The 18499-nt window shown below is 41.3% G+C and overlaps 2 protein-coding genes and 1 long non-coding RNA gene across 20 annotated transcripts; 1 reads left to right on the top strand and 2 right to left on the bottom strand.

Annotated features, from left to right (window-relative positions):
• The first annotated feature begins 339 nt into the window (after positions 1–339).
• LOC123146161 (uncharacterized) lies at positions 340–10400 on the top strand. 17 transcript variants are annotated; one of them, XR_006472647.1, is made up of 6 exons: positions 340–628; positions 4725–4865; positions 6009–6103; positions 6219–6359; positions 6451–7611; positions 8347–9598. It is a non-coding gene; the product is annotated as an uncharacterized lncRNA (long non-coding RNA). The 17 variants fall into 17 exon arrangements; XR_006472640.1 differs by having other exon boundaries at positions 4725–6359; positions 8347–8558; positions 9049–9072; positions 9158–9598; XR_006472633.1 differs by lacking the exon at positions 8347–9598 and adding exons at positions 9729–9787; positions 9883–10400 and having other exon boundaries at positions 4725–6359.
• LOC123146160 (G-type lectin S-receptor-like serine/threonine-protein kinase B120) lies at positions 1165–5085 on the bottom strand. Its single transcript, XM_044565748.1, has 6 exons — positions 3777–5085; positions 2391–2572; positions 2102–2312; positions 1773–2010; positions 1545–1695; positions 1165–1467 (listed from the first exon to the last, which is right to left on the bottom strand). The coding sequence occupies exons 1-6, from the start codon at positions 5083–5085 to the stop codon at positions 1165–1167; spliced, it is 2394 nt and encodes a 797-aa protein (XP_044421683.1).
• Positions 10401–11750: 1350 nt separating the features above from the next.
• On the bottom strand, positions 11751–14505 carry LOC123146157 (uncharacterized). Of its 2 annotated transcripts, none has more exons than XM_044565746.1 (3): positions 14254–14505; positions 12484–12554; positions 11751–12426 (listed from the first exon to the last, which is right to left on the bottom strand). In XM_044565746.1, the coding sequence occupies exons 1-3, from the start codon at positions 14389–14391 to the stop codon at positions 12297–12299; spliced, it is 339 nt and encodes a 112-aa protein (XP_044421681.1). In that variant the 5' UTR covers positions 14392–14505; the 3' UTR covers positions 11751–12296. The 2 variants fall into 2 exon arrangements, with proteins under 2 accessions (XP_044421681.1, XP_044421682.1); XM_044565747.1 differs by having other exon boundaries at positions 11751–12414; positions 14254–14480.
• Between the last annotated feature and the right edge of the window lie 3994 nt (positions 14506–18499).

The raw sequence follows: 18499 nt of genomic DNA, 5'->3' as shown, positions 1-18499 counted from the left end.
CACATTGATACAACATCTATGTATGTTGTCACCGAATTTCGTATCTAAATTTGAAATATATCTTGAGATACAAAAATGACAAATTTGATATCAATGTACTAATGGGCCAAATCTAAAGCCCAACTTATGTTATGTACTGTTCAGTGTTGAATTTCTCATTTATTTTCAGAATTTTTCCAACATTTAAAATGTGCTATTCTGAGAAAAAAATGGTTTAAACAGTTTCTTTTTAAGGGGCAAATGGTTTAAACGGATTTTTTTTTTGAGGGGTGAATGGTTAAACAGATAGAGAACTGCGTGGAGTGCCAGGCCCATAACCCTGGCTGGGCTGGGCTGGGCAGGGCCGAATCATCACCAAAGAAAGCCGAAAGGTCCAGGTGCGCGAGGGGAAGGAGCTGGTCTGGTCGACGGGAGCAGAGCGGCTGGGGCGGAGACGCCGCATCTCCGGCGGGAGGAGGAGCAAATGATGGTGGCGCAACCTTCTTCCTCCTCCCGGCCTCACATTTGGCAGCCAGTACGGCTCAGGCGGCAGATATGGACGGGGAGCAGGCCAAGACGCGCCGCCACGCCACGCCGACGGCTTAGCGCGCGAGGCCGTCCGTCCGGGTGGAGCGAGAGCTTCTCAAAGGTGCGTGCTCTAAGCCATGCCACTCTCTAGTTGTTTCTTGCACCCTATTTGATGCGAATTAATGGAAGAAATCTCGCGCCGAGGTTGTCTTCGATGAATGATGCCCGTGAGCAGAGAGCTCAGAGTTGTGAGTACAAGGTGTTTGTGGAAATGCCTGAAAGAAGAAACCAGCTACTGGCATGTTTTTTTCATTTTCCGCAAATCGGCAGTTGTCTTTTATCCCTTGAAAGGAACCTCTATGGTGCTCTGACTAACAGACATACTGCATGCAAAATGTCAAAATATACAATTCAACTATCCTTTTCTGTAAGCGTACAAAATTTCAATTGGTTGGTTAACTTGCTTTCTCTTATGCATCCAAAATTCTTGCTGAGAAGGGTCTTTAATGAGAACACTGAGACCTCTCCCATTTGCTGTGGGCTCCTGGGGTTGAAATACATTATTTATATTAACACAAAGCTTCTTGCTCTTCAAGAGAAATCCCAGTTTCTTATCCAGTATACAGTTGTACAAAGTACACACGGCACTGCTAGGTACTAGCGTCCCTTTAGTGCTGTAATGCTCATGTTATTTTTAGAATTCACAATATTTTCTGCTGCTCCATCAGTACCATGGTTATCTTCTGCAAAATACACAGGCTCTTTTGGAGGTGGAAGTGATATATCTCCATTCTCCAGAAAGGACATGATTGACGACACGAGTGGCCGTGCATTTGGGCTGCCTTGAACACACAAGAGACCGATATGGACACACCGTATAGTTTCATTAAGTGAGCAGCTGTCCACAATTGACGAGTCGACAAAATCCTTTGTGTTCCCATCCTTCCATAAGCTCCATGCCTGCATCCAATCTTATCCCTTTCAAGATGCATATATTTACTGTACTTGCAGAAATTCGAACATGTCATTGTACTTACGTAGGCTATAATGCTGGGGAAGTCTGCTTTTAGGTGCACAGAGCTGATCTTTGAGCCACTCACAATCTCCAGTAGTAAAACTCCAAAGCTATATACATCAGACTTGACAGAAAACACTCCTTTCAAAACATATTCAGGCGGCATGTAACCGCTGTTTGAACACAGAACATAATTTTAGTCAAGCACAGGAACAATGCATAAACATAATTTATGCAGTATACCACTTACTATGTGCCAACAACGCGGTTGGTATTTTCTTGCTGCTGATTGCTGCCAAATATCCTTGCCATACCAAAGTCAGATATCTTAGGGCTCATTTCGGCATCTAATAATATGTTGCTTGCTTTGAGATCCCTGTGAATTATCTTCAATCTTGAATCTTGATGAAGATAAAGAAGTCCTCTAGCTACCCCTTTGGTTATCTCGAATCTTATTGGCCAATCAAGCATTGATTTTCTTGTGGCATCTGCTACCAACAGCATCAATTGAAGGATAATCAGTTATTTTAGTTGATTTCATTACTTACTGAAATTTGGCAAGACGTAAGCAGAACATACCAAAAAGCATGGCATCCAGACTTTTGTTAGGTAAGTATTCATATATCAATAGTTTCTCATCTCCGTGGATGCAGAAACCGAGAAGTCTAACCAAGTTTTTGTGCTGCAACTTCGCAATGAGTATTACTTCATTTCTGAACTCCAGTTCCCCCTGTCCAGAACCCTTACTAAGCCTTTTCACAGCAAATTCTGTACCATCTTCTAATGTCGCCTGGACACTTGCATACTTTTAAGTCAAACAAGACGGAAATACAGTTATGTTGCTCTATAAGAGAAAATTCCACGTTACCTTGTAAACATTGCCAAAACCTCCATGTCCAAGCATGTTGGAGTTAGAGAAATTGTTTGTTGCAAGTACAATTTCTTGGAAGTTAATAAAAGGATACTTCAAGTTTCCATCACGAAGTTCAATAGAAGTGCTTGAAGTTCCTGACATCAGCTTCTTCCAAATTTTCTTGTTTCTTTGTTTGCCTGTCAGGAACATTGATGCAAACGTTATAGTAGAGGAACATATCACATAGAAATATGGAATAGCATTGGCCTTCGCAAACATGCTTGATGGAAATACACCGAGAATGTATGGCACTGTGTTTTACCTCCAAAGCTGCAGATCCAAGCAAGGCACACGCATATGATTATGAGCAAACTTGAAACGACTGGCAGTGTAATTTTTAAAACATTGCTCTTCCGGTTTTTATCTGCCAAAATTCAGTCTGTAAGCAATCACGATTACACATTTGCTAAATAGTTAGTTTCACAAACTAAATATTTCTTACAAGTATGAACTACATGCACATAGTCTCGACTCTCAAGCAATCTATTTCTCACATGAACAATTGCATCACGAGTATGGTAACATTTGGGAAATACAAAACTTCGGCTTGATACTTCAAACTAAAATCCGGCACAACATGTTTTGTTGAACTGGATGGAATGGTTGTCACGCCCAAGTTTTTTATGTAATATAATCAGATGGCATAAACGACTTATGCCTGAACTTGAAGGTTTCCTTCTATAGGGATGTATATCTTGTAGATTGACATGGATTGTACGAACTTGTAGGAGCAACTACAATTTCTATTAATAGGAAATAGACAGTAACTCAAATTCAAGTTCAATGAAATATGGCTCGAACCAGGGTGGTATGATTGACATTCGCTCTTCCGCCCATGTGAGTTAGGCTCACATCCTATGCATTGACTGAGATCAGACATATATAGAATTATAGACTTTGGACCAACTGTGTTGGTGGCTGGCCAAATGTTTGCTGACACCTCAGATGTCTGTAACATGTATTAGAGGCTGTTCCTTGATAATTATTCAGATAGAAATGCTTTACATGATCTGGGATATTGCCAACCCCTGCATGCTCGTATTTTCATTCTGCATCCAGTGGCTCTTAATCAGCACCCTCTAATTGGATAAGCTATTATCTTTTTGTATGGAAAAGATTGTAGTGATTTACAGACTGCATATATGTTGCACCAAACAGTTCCATCATAATGGCATTATCAAGTTTACCCTCTAATATTTGTCCGTCACTACTGATTTAAACCTTTCTTGTACTCACATTGAACATAGAACTAAGGAGGTGATTATTGGAGCTCCACTGGACACACAAATAGAGGAGTATATCTAATAAAGCAAGCAGAGAAACAGAAACAGTAAACTGTACCACTCGGTCCATTAACTCGGATATAGAGGTTTTCCCCTTGTCCAATGAACTTCTCCGTGCCAATCAAATCTCCGATCCATAATAGGCACCTAGTATCATCCTCATCGATAGCATTAGTTCTCATAGTGCTGTAAGCATATGCCATGCACGAGCAGTTGCTTGTGCATTCTGCTATGCATTCATCTAAGCTTCTATTCTTGACATACAAGAACTGGTCAGGAATCTTCATGGTTGACATATTTAAGAAGCCATCCCCTTGACCACATCTAAGTGCTTCCATCCGGTGGCATCCCTGTGAAAACCTGCGGGCCATCCAGTCTTGTTTGTTGTTTGGCTCAAAGCCATCAAAACACTTGCATGTCACAATAGGCTGCGTGTTGTCACAGTAACCAAATGGACCACAGTAACCAAATTTGTTGCATTCCTGGTTAGGTCCTGAATACAGGTCAGTCCATTTGGAGCTGTTGCTATTCCAGATTTGTGTCTTCATCTTGCCTAAGTAGTCAATCTTCATTAGCACTACTGAGACACTAGGTACTGGTAGTCCAAAAGAAGCGTAGACCTCATCACCAATAATTTGCAGTGTATAGTAAATTGTGGACTTGATACTCTCAATATACTTCCCAACTACCAAATTGTTGTTCCATACCAGACTTCGCCGGTATGGTGTTGAGCCGTTCCATGTAATACGCTGCCGAAACTCATCAGGGTCTGCACTATATGAGAAGTTGCCCGGGGATGGGTCTTGGGGGTTTCTCCAAGAGATGAGCTGTTGTAGCGCATGCATCTTGTGGGTGATCCTGAGGTTCATACCTGGAAGGTGAGTGTCGGTCGGGTAATCGAAGCTTTGCCATAAAATTGTGCCATGTGATGACCGAAGAATAAAATTCCCATTGTTATCAAGCGTGGCTTCTCCACCAGTTGCCTCTGACGATGAATTCCTTGCAGCGCTGATGTTTGTCGTCCAGAGAAGCTGGCCACTGGTGTCTGACAAGGCAAGATTAGATCCGCTTGTGAAGGCGAGTGTTGCAGAAGAAGGATCGGTTATCGGCATAGCACGGTTGGCAACCCACACAACGTTGTCTTCAGGTATGTTCCTGTACCATATGCCGACGTAGTAATATTTTGTGCTGGAGCTGGATGGGGAGAAGAATCCCAGGGCAAAAGTGCCGTCGTCGGAGGTGATGGTGCTACCAGCGGAAAGCGGCTTGTCGGGAAGAAGGCGGCTGCTGGATGATGCATAAAATGGCAATAAACAAAATGACCAACAAACAAGGCAGATGATTGTGTGTATGGGAAGGGGATCCATTGCTGTAGCGAACTGTGGAGGAACTGAGATAATGGAAGCAAAGCAGTGGATGAGTTATTTTTGGACATTGCAAATCAGAACTCCTGGGAGAGGCAGAGCCTGTCAAGCATTTTATTGTGGTGCTTTTCCCACAGGAAGCTAATGGGAAGTGGGAACCTTGGAAGGAGTCAATAAGAGATATTTACTAGGAAGTTTGAAAATGTTGGACTAGCCTTCTCAGCAAATTAGAATAGACATTTACTTTTTCTTTGAGGTGTGACTGCTAGGTTTCCTTGTTTGAGTGTGCTGGCTGCTGGTACTATTTTAGTTGGATTGCATATGTTTAGGAACAGAACAAACCTCTTGTTCCGGTTTTGGTATGTAACCTTAGATGTTTTTCTTGGAACGAATCTATCTGTTGACCGTATACATATGAAATTGCAGGTAAATGTTAACATCAGTGGTGCAGGAAATTCCATGGTCTTCCCATTGGACTTGCATCAGCTATTGTTTGATCATGTAAACTATAACTGGATGGGTTAAAAACATGGACAGATCAGCTCATTAAAAAGAAAAAAAATTCTTTTCTTTTGGGTTTCGGAAGAACATCATTGGATGCTGACTTGATGTACAAAGGGGCCTTGTCCTTGTTTCTTAAAAATGTGAGGTCAAACTCTGTGGGTGGACTCACATATTCGTTCTGGTCTTTGCAATTATAGAAGCTTGCCAGCTATGCATTTAAGTGTTCAGTCGTGCCTGCGTTTGCATCCCTAGCTTTGCAAGAAAAAGGATTTTTTAGCAGTCTTGTGCAACTGTCTGAAAAGAGTGTATCACCTGAAAAGGATGTTTAGCTTTCTATGCATCTATTTTATTGCAGATTTGCTCAGAGTGCATTTCTTGTATCATAAATGTGTAACTCAGAAATGTTTTTTGCACTGGAGGAGGTGAAAGCACAGCCATATACATACTTGCTAAGATGGCAAGGCTGGGGCAACTCTGTATAAGTTGCACACATGGGCAGCACTGTAGCAACTCAGAGGTAGTTACAGCAGATATTCTTATGCTCGACTGATCGGGATATCGATCTGCAAGTGATTATCTGACCTTGTTTTCCTGAGGCATATGGCACTATAACTGCCACTTGCTTTCTGCAGCGATGTCCAGGGTACTGATAAGGTCATTTTGAGAAGTGTAAAACTAATAACCATGTTCATCTAGCACTGCAGCCATGGCATAGCTGACTCTCTAGCTTCCGAGATTGTTCCTAGCAACAGGCATGGGTTTACTGCAGACTGGTAAGTGGTTATCTACCCTTTGTGTAGGATATTCCGAATGAGTACCAAATGACACGAGTCTACGGTGGATCTCTTGATCTATTATGCTTAGGTCTCTCGATTGGGTACAGATACAAGCTAGGGTTTCAGCAAGAAAAGGGGATCGGGAGAAGGAGCCGGCCGGAGGTGGGAGAGAAGATACACACCCAAAGACGGTCCGTTCTGTCCGGTGATCTATTGATACCCACTACACAGCACTCGCAGCTATTAAGTACCACTCACTGCCTCCACTCCAGGCCGATGACACGCACATTGGGCTTGGCACCCCTCCTGGGCCGTTCCGGTTGGGCTTTGGCAGTCACGGTGTAATTGTTCCCGTGACATTGCAGCTAGCTTCGTCACTATGTGGGGCCTGCGTTCGGGTTGGGGTTAGTTGAAATGTTTCGCAGAGTTTTGGTGGACGCGGGTACGGAACTATGGATAGGCGGTGGCTCTGTTCTACTAGCGCCTCCATGGCTTGTAATGAGCCGATTTTACATGGATTGATGCTTAGTTCCGATAGTTGCTTAGCTGCCTTGTTCTATTTCGTTGGTTTTGGGGATGATTTGATGCCAGTTTGTTCGGGGACATGTATTTCATCGTGGCGTGCATCTGTAATAATGAAATATTATCATGGTTTTCTGTTCGGGTCACATTTGTTCATAAATTTTCATGTGGCTTATTTAATCGCTCATGGACATTCTGTTATATGTACGGGCCATGTGCGCTTGTGGAACTTCAGATGCTTGTCCATGTAAGTTAGTGCATTGATTCGTGCAGTGTTTGAGTCCATGACCATGTCAATTGCCGGTACTGGATCTGCCTCGTTTCATATGCTCAACTCCGAATGCTTTTATGTAAAATATGAATGCTCAACCTCACATGATTATACACTTGCTTTGGTTAATTTCGGTTGGATGCTAGACTTCGCGTTGTGTCTGTGTTGATGTTTAGTTAGACTGCCAGTTAACATTTTTCTGCTGGACTCTTGATGAACAAAAGTCCCCTCAGCTGACATGTGTCACATGGTATTGTTTGTATACAGATACAGGGCACTGCATCGTGGGTGTCTGGCTACATGGATCTGTTCTTTGGTCATCCAGTTGTGCTGTTTGTCATAGCCCTATAACTCTGCTGGTGTCCTGCTGCGTGATGAACCAGAAACGCTCCTATCATGAACCGAATTGAGCAGTACAATGGCTGTTTTGCTGGAGTTCCTCACAGTATGATTCAGGTAAACCTGCCATGTCTTCTGGATAAAACTCTTCTACATATACCGAGTCCCGTTGCTGTCTCGATTACATCAGTGGAAAAGGCCTAAGTGCCCGTACTTAGCCTTTTTCTCTTGGCTTCTTGTCATGTTTAGATTGGTGGCGTATTTTCAGATGAAATGTTACTTCACCTCTGAAAATAGAACTAAACAGAGTTGTACTGTTTTAGATTTGTTTGATGAACTCCTATTAATTTATCTAGTTCAGTCTATAGAAGCAGTTCTATTAGCTCCACATGCCTGTTCAGTCCAATGTCTTAAAAGTTGCAACAGCAACCCTTCGAATCTGCTTAGAAATAAATCCATTGAATGTCTGCCAGACTGTACAATTGGAACTCAGTTGATGATATACTGTAGTCACACCTAACTAATTGAGCCATATAAATTATCAGAGGCCGTTCTTGGTGAGTTGGCTTCTGCAACATTAGTTGAGTTGAGAGATTATGTTACAATGTTACCATATGTTCATATATTAAATAGTCTTCACTGTAACAACAAAGGTTCTGTCCAGCTAGAAAGTTTGCACCCATCCATGTTAGTATATCATTAACTTGATAGAAGTACAAGTACGTGTAACCCTCGTCATACTGCCAAATTCATGCTCTTGAACTTTAACCGGTTGTTATACACTACAAAATAGCAAAGTCAAACACGTAACTAGTTTTCTATCTGGAACTGAGCGTGCTCAACAATCGCTAGACACTGCAATTTTTCGGAGCACTGCCACATCGACTCGGAGGCGGTTCCAAATGCTTCAGCTCGAAGCAAGGAATGGATTGATGCTGGGAGGTGCAGGGTAACAGCCCTTGTTGAAAGACCTCCAGCCCTTTTACATCAGGAGGATGCTGATAGAATTCAGAGGCAGACGACAAGGACCTCCCTTGTTCTTCAAAACCCAATTCGCATTGGCAGTTAAGTCCATCCATTGGTCTACTTCTGTCATCTTCATTTATCATGTGATGTCAGTGGGCCTGACACTAATCGGTCAATGACACTTAGACAACAGATACCATGGTCTAGTGCTGCAATGTGCTATTTACTAGATTCTGCATGACCCGTAAACTGATATCAGTTCTCTAAAAATTCCAGTTAATTACGTCCATAATATTCTGAGTGATCACTAATAGATTAGCAGTGTACCAACTGAAAGTCGATCCTTAGGTTGCTAAGTTGTAAAAGGAATTACAGAGCCTGCCAGTGTCAGACAACCAATTTCATAGCTCAAATTCATAAGTAAAATGTTACAAACTGCGAGGTTACTATACATCATTGTTCTTTATTGTGAGCTTTCATAATTCCTCAGGTATCAGTGGGTTGTTTTAAAATAATTTTTCACATCGCTCAAGTAATAAGTTGATAACAACTAATATCTCACTGAAAATTCTGTTTTGAGTAATGCAGGAGCAATTTCATCTCAAGAGAAAGGTGTTTTTTATTGGAAGAACTATTAGTTGCCCAGCTGAATTTAGTTTTCAGGATGCTAATCGATTCTCGTCATGCTGTGGTTTAGGATTTACTTGATGGGAACTAGGAAAATCTGGATTAGTTCAGAGTTCAGAGTTCAGACAGACTACTTCATTCGGCATATCTCCATCAGTCACTGCATATTGAAGCCCTGCAACCTTTCTATTGCGTTGTGAATTATCCTGGTTGGATAATATCATATGCTCTGCTGAGAACCCACCATGCAAAGCTTAGAATTAGACTTGTCGAAGATGAGATGTATTTCGATGAAGTCTTGAAGAATCACACAAACAAAAATTGCCAGATTTTCTCGTTGGTGTTGGTCTGTTTAGGCTAGTGCAGGGTGTTGGTTTATTCTGTCATCATTTGTAACTATGTCTGGGCATCGGCCAGATTAGATAGTATTTCCATATGATGTGATTTCCCTCACTTATCTATATGAACCTTGTACTTGTGTAGTTTCGGCCACTGAGTTTATGGTTAGCAATGTTTCAGTCTCACCAATAGCTAGCAGCCCTTGTACTACACATTTGTCAAGCATGTACTGTACAATCTAACATCATTCTGATGGTTCAGAATCTTCCTATTCTAAATCAACCCTGTTGTGTGGCTTGCAGGCAACCCTTGCTCTGCTGTACCTCGTGACTCGTGAGCCCTATGGACCTTTTCCCTGAAGGTAAGGCGGCCAGTTGATTCAACCATCTCCATCTGACAAACTATCAACATGAATTCCAAGAGCTTATGTATATGATCATGCTGTTTTGGTTCCAGCTTCCCTAGGGTACCGTGGCCTGCTGGATGACATCCTGGTTTTCATCGTCGCGTATGCCTACATCTCCGCCACCTACCGGGCCTTGCTTGTCGCTCGACATGCCGTGTGAGTCGGTTGGTATGACATGAGCAGTTGCTGACAGACACAGGGAACTGAACTGAATTTCATGGAGCTGCAGATCTGAGATTGATCAGCTTGATTGGTGGATTTATGCTAGATATATTACATATAGTGAGTGGCATATACGACATACTTATTTTGGTCATAATGTGGTTCTGGCAGAATGTGGATACATATGCAGGGACCATCCGACTCATGTTGTAGTGCCGAGCTAGGATCTTAGGGATCGAGATTTCACATGCCATGCTAATCGAATGTTAGGTTTTAGATCAGCAGGGGGCGGGCCAAAGGCCTCCCTGGTTCCGTTATCATAATGAAACCCTTTTTTTTTGCGGGGTTATCATAATGAAACCAGAGTAAACATACTTCAGTACCAAAACAGGTTCAGGTTCTAACACTGTTTCGTATCAAAATATAAGAAGTTTTTTTGACACTATGACAGTGTAAAAAAAACGTGGAGTAGAAATGCTAGGTCAGAGATTGATAGAGATGTGCTTGATGACTGTAACCATCCATGTGCCGCCGGGTAGAAATGTTGGGTAGAACCAGGGTACCTGGGCTCCACCTATCATTGCTGTTCGATCTTCTCTTGAGATGTGTGCCATGTGCAGTTATTTAGCACTTGTAAACAAGGTACAAGAATATGTTTAACAGAGTTGTGACCTGTGCCCACCCAAACATTGCCAAAGCCTCTATCAGGTCACTGAAGCAGACGTAGGGTTGCTGTACCAGCTTTTTCATGGACATCTCTTGTGGTGGATACGTTGTTTTTCTTCGTCTAGAGCCACGAGGGGCCTCTGCGAGTGCCAGATCATATCGTGCCATGCCTGCTTCTTCTAGTCGTCTCCTGGGGCGACACTTGAGCGTGCGCGCGTGTGTTTGGACGTTGGAACTGTACTGGTGTGTGTCCACCTGAGCCGAGGATGGACACAGCCACCCGGCGCGGGTAGCATGGCCGCGATGACGGCGACGTGTGGACCGAGTGACGGCCAACGTCGCCGTCGAGCGGCTCGGCAGCCTACTTGATGAAGATGCGAGGAGGACACTCTGGCTCGGTAGCGGTAAGCGAAGCGATCCGCAAGCAGTGGACCTGGCAGCCATCGTCTCCCTCCTCCAATCTTGTGATGCCCTTCGATCTTTGAGTTTTTTTATTAAGTGCCGTGTCTAGGATTAAGTTGTAAATTCCTCCCTCCCTCTGACCAAGTATCCCAGATCAGGCGTGTATTTTGTTAAGAATTTCTTTTTCCTTTTCTTTTAGCCAGGCTGCAGGTCCTACTAGCTTGTTATAGGAGCATATGATTAGCATTTGACCAGCAATTTGGCCCATGCAAGATAATTTGGTCCCAAGCATCTTGCTTAGTTGTTTGATATATAAATAAAAATGTTGACGCATAAATAGCACTGAAGACATTCCGAAGATAAGCTCTAGTTTCCAGCAAAGTAACCATATGCTACTCGCAAAGAAATCATACACAAAAGTGATTATCTGTAACATCCATGGCTAGTTAAAAATAGTTTCTACTCTGATATACACATCCTCAACATTGCATGGATAAGTTGGATGCACAGCGGTTCAAGGTTATCGCTTCACTGTCAAAAGCTTGTAAACTTAATTTTGCTAAACAGGGCAAAGTGGACAAGTCCAATGTACATAAACCAGGCTCATGAACAAAGTGCAATAGGAGAATCCTCACACCATCGCTACTTCCACAAGCACAAACAAAAGTTGAAAGCAAACGCAGCATTCTTCAACAATCCAACAAAAGCAACAAACATTACGAGAAAGTATGCTTATACACAATTACATAAAGTCATAGCCACTGGTCCATGACACAACAAAGCAAGACATATATACAACAATCAATTATTTCTACATGGTTATCTGCTCTTGCCACTTGCCACTTGCCACAACGAGCGCACATGCATCTGTGCCAATGAGCCTTCTGCTCTCGAGCTTATATGCATCCTCAATGACAGTAGTAAACAAAATTAAAAAAAATCAGAATTTTTTTGTCAACAAACATTGACGAATTTTCTACATGCGTGCAAAGTTCATTGAGATTTTTTTTCCAAGATGCTCCTATAAGAAACAAAATCGATGCTCCAAATCGACTATTTCATTTTACAGAAGCATTTTGGAATGTTATTTCTTCATGGAAAATTGCACGCATGTTGAGTATTCGTCAATGTTTGATTTTTTCTGATTTTTTTATTTCATTTTACCGTTCACAAGGGAGCATATGAGCTCGGGGGCAGAAACTTCATGTTCGCACAGCAGATGGCCATTAACCCATCACATGGCCCGATAGACAATCACTTTTATGACCAAAGTACCAACGACAATAGGACAACCCACCTTATAAACCAAATCAAACAGGTTAGCCGCCCTTTCAGTCCACACAACCTCACGCCTGCCAAAAAATCTTTTTCAATCATTTGAGTAGTAATGAACACTAAAATGGAATTGTTGTAGATTTTACCTGAAGTTTTTTAACTCTGTTGTCACATCATCATAACGTGCTCGCTGAAACTCATACCAGTCTCTAGCGCTCTACAATTCAACAAGGTAAAAGAAGTTGAGAAGGTAGTAACCAGTGCAAGATTTAGCGTTATTATCCTTACATGTCATGTAGGTAGGATACAGGAGAACAAAAATATCACAAGACAGTATTTGCAGCGCTAAATACACCTGATAAGTTCAGATATTACACCAAGTTCAAAACTTTTCAACTAACAGCTGCAAAAAGAAATTCATTAAGGGAGCATTCCTGACTGTTGGTGCTACAAGGTTAGATCTTTGACTGTTAGTGCTCTAATTTCAGATCTTACAAAACTTACACCGTAGAAGACATACGATTTGTTGTCATTCCAAAATCAAGTTGTCAATCTTCCAATTAACACTAATGAGTCAGAACCTAATCATTCGAAATCTGTGAATTGATCAACTGAGTGACTAAAATATGGAAAAGTACTGCTGGTATTTTACAAATCCCGAGGTCTCAACGACAGCGAAGGGTCTAGATCCACAGTTGGGGAAATTCAAGAGAACACCGATCAATCGGTTGATTTGCACTACCGACTCCAACTAGTGATTTAATTGAGTGAGCGCGGTGTGGAGGAGAAGGAGCATGCCTGGGGCCGAGAAACGGATGTGGACGAAACGCTAGGGGATAATGGGAGCCGGAAAGCAGCAGGGGTGGGGGCCGATGGGAGCTGTGCAGCAGCAGTGGTGGGGATCCGCAACTTTGCAACCAGGTTGCACAGTGCCATGGATTGGCGGCCGGGTGTGGGGAGGGGGTCGAGGACGCGGCTAGGGTTTGGGTTAGGCGTGTCTTGATTTCTCTCTGGCGACGAAGGCTTCTCAGCAGGGCTCTCCTCTTGTTTTGCTATCATCCCAAAATCAAGTTGTCAATCTTCAATTAACACTGATAAGTCAGAACCTAAGTGTCTCATTCACATATGTGAACTGATCAACTGAGTAGCTAAGAAATGGAAAAGTCCTGCTGGTAGTTTACAAATTCTGACTAATAAGTGAGAATTTGTGAACTGAGTGACTAAGATATGGAAAAGTCCAGCTTGTAGTTTACAAATTCTGACAACCGGCCTCATGCAAAGGTAGAAACGAGAAAAGTTTTCATGACAATGCAAATGGTTGTCAAGTTAGAATTGTCTGTAACAGTGAGCCAGCCACGTCAAAGGCAAAAGGGGAAGTTTTCATGACAGTAGAAAATGTTTATAATGATCTGTAAGAGCCACATCTCGTTAAAATGCTGCCAACAGTAAAGATCTCACATATGCATCAGAGCGTAATTTGTTACAGCGAAGGCATGGCAGCCACTAATGCATCGCATACGCAGAGAAGTCTAGGGTGCGTATGGTATATGTTTGTGCTTTTACTCCAGATCCTTTCTTGAGATAAAAGGATGCGGTGAACAATAGAAGGCGCATCAGTAATCTCCCATTGCAGATGAACATACACCAGGGAGAAACCATGAAATAAGCCACTTATCAGTCGTTGGTAAGAGTTTCTGAATTGGTCGAGGAATCAGGCAACAGCACAACGGCAGGACTTGAATATGGCAAAAGGAAGGGCGAAACTTGATGTCTCAGCGACAGCGAAGGGTCTACTCTAGATCCGGAGTTGGGGGAATCCAAGAGATCACCGGTCTATTGGTCGATTTGCACTAGCGACTCCAACTCCAACTAGTGATTTACTTCAGAGAGCGCGGTGGGCAGGAGAAGGGGCATACCTCGAGCCGAGAAACGGACGCCCGCCAAGCGCCAGGGTCCGATGGGAACCGGAAATCAGCAGGGTTGGGGGCGGACGGGAGCCGGGCAGCAGCAGAGGTGGGGATCCGCAACTTCTTGGCCAGGTTGCGCAGCGCCATGGATTGCCGGCCGGTCGTGGGTGGGATGCGGCTAGGGTTTGGGTTAGGCGTCTCTTGTCTTTTCTCTGGCGATGAGGCTTCCCAGCACCGCGGTTTACTCCGCAGAACGCGTGCCGTCGTGGGCTGGGCTGGGCTGGGTCAGGCCGGGCAGGGAGGAGATCCATGACTACAACAAGTAGGGTAACTTGGTCCTTCACAGTATCCCTTCTATTATTGTTTGCTCTCGGATCCCTTTATTTCAACAATAGAATGGGGTGGATCCGAGGGCTCTTCGGGAGCATCCCTTCTTTCTTTTTTTTTTGAGGGGAAGCATCCCTTCTACAATGCGGTGAACAATAGAATGGGATGGATCCGAGAGCAACTTATCGAGGGCTCTTCGGTACCCTCCCAACGATCACTTGTGTGCGGGCTAAGAGCACGCCGCTGTCACGTGTCGCGCTTCCTCCTGATTTTGTTTTTTTTCGCACGCGTTTTTGACTTTTTAGATGGTTTTTCCTCTTTTTTGGCTTCTCGGTTTTTCATCGGTCTTTCTTAGCTTTTCAAAAAAAAAGTCAAAAAGAGGCACGGTTTTGCTTCCTCGAGAGGCATGATTTTGATTCCCCGAGAGGCACGGCCATGCCTCTAGGAAAAGGATAAAAAATATGTTTTCTTTTCTTTTCCCTTCCGTGAGAGGCACCGCTTTGCTTCCATGAGAGGCACGGCCGTGCATCTTGGAAACGGAAAAAAAATCATTTTTATTTCTTCTGTGAGAGGCACGGTTTTGCTTCTGCGAGAGTCACAAATGTGCCTCTCAGAAATAGCTTTCGGAAAGGGGAAATAGTGCTCCCGTATAGTTTTTTTGCGAAAAAAATGTGTTAAAGCCTATCAATATGGGATCTAGTTTTGAAGATCTCAACACGAGCAATATAACGTTAAAAATGGTTCGAGATTTGGACGCACGTTTTATGAGATTAAATGTTTTGAACAAACGAATCTATGAAAAATGGAAAAACTCCCAGGTTGTGATCGCAACCTGGGAAGGTGAGACTGATCTTTGGAAGGAGTACTCCTTAGTTAGTGATTTCGGGTGAATCCTATTTGACACGCGTGTGCGTCAACGAGTCGCTGCTTCGCTAAAGCGAAGCCAACAATAGACAACACAGGGGCCGACCCACCTCGAGGAGCAACCGGTTCATGTTTATTTCTTTTAACCGATTTCCCGGTTATCTTCATGTTTCTTGATTTCTTTTTCTGCTTCTTTTCGTTGTTCACTTTTTGCTTTTCTTATGTTTTCTTTTTATTTTCTGCTCATAATTTTAAAAATTGTTCATGTTATTTAAAGTTTGTTTAAATCTTAAAAGAATGTTTCAAATTCAAAATTGTGTACACATTTTCAGAAATTTTTATGTTTCTAAATTTTTCATGAAGAAAACCGGAAATTTCCGAAATTCCAAATTGTGTACAAATATTTTATTAAATTTTAATGGTTTTTGAAATTTTAATGTTTTAAAATTGTGTACAAATGTTTTAAAATTTTCATGAAGGAAACCGGAAATTCCAGAAATTCCAAATTGTGTAAATGTTTTAAAATTTTCAAAAACATCAGAGTTTCAAATTCCAAAGAAGTCCAAAATTATAATTTTCTTCATTTTTCAAAAATTGTTCACGTTTTAAAAAAAAGCTCATTGTGTTGCAGAAAAATGTTCAGCGCACATTCAAAAATGTTCACTATGTACAAAAAAATGTTCATTTGTGTGTAGAAATTTTGTTCAGCGTGCATTGAAAAAAGTTCGTCGTATATTTTTTAAAATGTTATGTATGTATTTAAATAATGTTCACCAAACACTAAGTGTTTTTTAACTTCACTTTTTTAAAAAATGTTCACAGTTCGAAAAAATTCAGATTTCGAAATTTGTTCACTATATTGAAAAACATTGTTTACGTTTTCAAATTTTGTTCAATTTTTAAAAAATTCATGTTTCCAAAAACCAGATTCGAAATTTTCTCACGATTTTCAAATATTATTCGCACTATTGAAGAACTTTTCACATTTTTCCAAGAAATGTTTATTTTCTGAAAAAAAGTATCTGCCGCTGTATTTTATACTTTAAATTTAGCGCTGCGTTGTGGCTGTTCGTAGTCGCTAGCTTGGATGGCTAGCCTCGCTAGAACGTTTTTTTTTTTTGGCGAGAAGCCTCGCTAGAGGAAAATCCTATTTGGCGCTGCAGGCGCCCGTTAACGTGCATTTTGTTAACTGGCGCCTGCAGCGCTCCCTTGCTGGGCCGGCCCGTCCAGTGTTTTTCCTTCCTGTGTTTTAATCCAAAAAAATTAATAGCAATACCAAGGAATCGAACCCAGGACCTCCTTCAAAAAAAAACAAGGCACAAACAACACGCCACCAACCAACTTATGCATGTATCTTCGTTTTACTCTTTTATTCGTTTGTCAGTTTTTTTGTTCTTTTTCTTTTCCATTATTTATTTTTTTAAATGCGCAGTTTTTCAATTCGTGAAATTTTTCATTTTTCGATGAACTTTTTCGAAATTTCGATGAACTCTTTTCTAAAATCAATGAACTTTTTCCCATTTTTGGATAAACTATTTTTGAAAATTGATGAATTTTTTTTAAATTCGATGAACTTTTTTAAGATTTGATGAACTTTCTTAAAGTTTGGTGAACTTTTTCCAAAAAATTGATGAACTCTTTTCAAACCCAATGAACTTTTTTAAGAATCGATGAATTTTTTTCAAATTTGATGAACTATTTTCAACTTCGGTGAACCTTTTTTTGAAAATTTCGTAATTTTTTGTTCAAAATCCATGACATTTTTTAATTCGTAAACGTTTCTGTTTTTGGCGAATTATTTGTTTTTTATATTAATCAACGTGAACATATATGTTAATGTCTGTACTAAGGGAGAGCTCAAATAGATTTATTTCCTGATAATAGGCAACAAACTTAGCCTTGTATAGTGGTAAATGCTTGAAGCAGTTAGCTTTCACGTGCAGAGATTGATTCATGATGTGGCCGAATTAGCGTCAGCTTTTTTCCCTGTGCGTTTTGCATTTTTTACACTGACTAGCAAATATGCCCGTGCGTTGCAACGGGAGAAAAACAATATATATAAGCGGGTCAATGTGTCCCATCTACTCTGGCGTTTGCCTACTACAACGCCATTGTGTGCCCCATTAGGGAATCTAGTAAATATTTGGCATATTTTCTATTATTTGTAGTCAAAATTGTCATAACAAACATCAACCATTTTCGGTAATAATTGTGGCCATGGTGGTCTTTCTATTCCACCTTAGGGTATTTTTGATCCAAAATCTTTTCATTGAAAATTCAAGGGTTGAATCCATATGATTTTTTTCTAGGCGCTTTATTGTATGAGTGAATTAATCCTATAGAAAAAATTCGACAAATTCTTTTGCACTACATTCCTTAGTAAATTTCATTCCACACTAACCTCTTGGCATTCTAACTAAAGTAGCTCGCTCGCAAATTTAACCCAAAATAAAATGAGCAAATGCCACATCTGAACCCAAGGAATAAAATTCTAGTTGTTGTTCACATACTGTAAGAAGATCATGTGCTGGCATTGAACGGAACTAAATTTTGCAGTGCATGCAAGGCATTTCTTTGTTTGTGCGTTTGGGAAAGAGAGTCACATCACGGGACAATGATGGGTGATGGATGATAAGGAGAAAATAAATCAACATGAGAAAATTAATGGCAAACAATTCTTAATAGAAAAGTGTCAGTGAAATAATTTGAACTTGTGAGTTGGTCTACATATGTTAAATAGAACCGAACAACAACAAGACTAAACTATGTATATTGTGTCTTCCTAAGCATATATGCAGCAAAAAAATGAAATGAACATATTTGGTTCATAAATGTAGGTTTATAAGACAGAAGGTATACACACTTCCTATATTCCAAGCAGACCATGCAGAAAGTTTCTTAGATAGCTTATCTTATCTCACAATTGATACAGTGACAAGCATTCAGTCATCTCATCCCCATGCAAACAAATACTCCCTCCGTCCGAAAATACTTGTCATCAAAATAAATAAAAAGGGATGTATCTTGAACTAATATACATCTAGATACATCCCCTTCTATTCAT

The sequence above is a fragment of the Triticum aestivum genome, chromosome 6D (genome assembly GCF_018294505.1).
Source record: "Triticum aestivum cultivar Chinese Spring chromosome 6D, IWGSC CS RefSeq v2.1, whole genome shotgun sequence".
Classification (NCBI taxonomy): Eukaryota; Viridiplantae; Streptophyta; class Magnoliopsida; order Poales; family Poaceae; genus Triticum; species Triticum aestivum.
The sequence above is the reverse complement of the archived record's forward strand: the minus strand, read 5'-3'. Positions and strand labels throughout refer to the sequence as shown.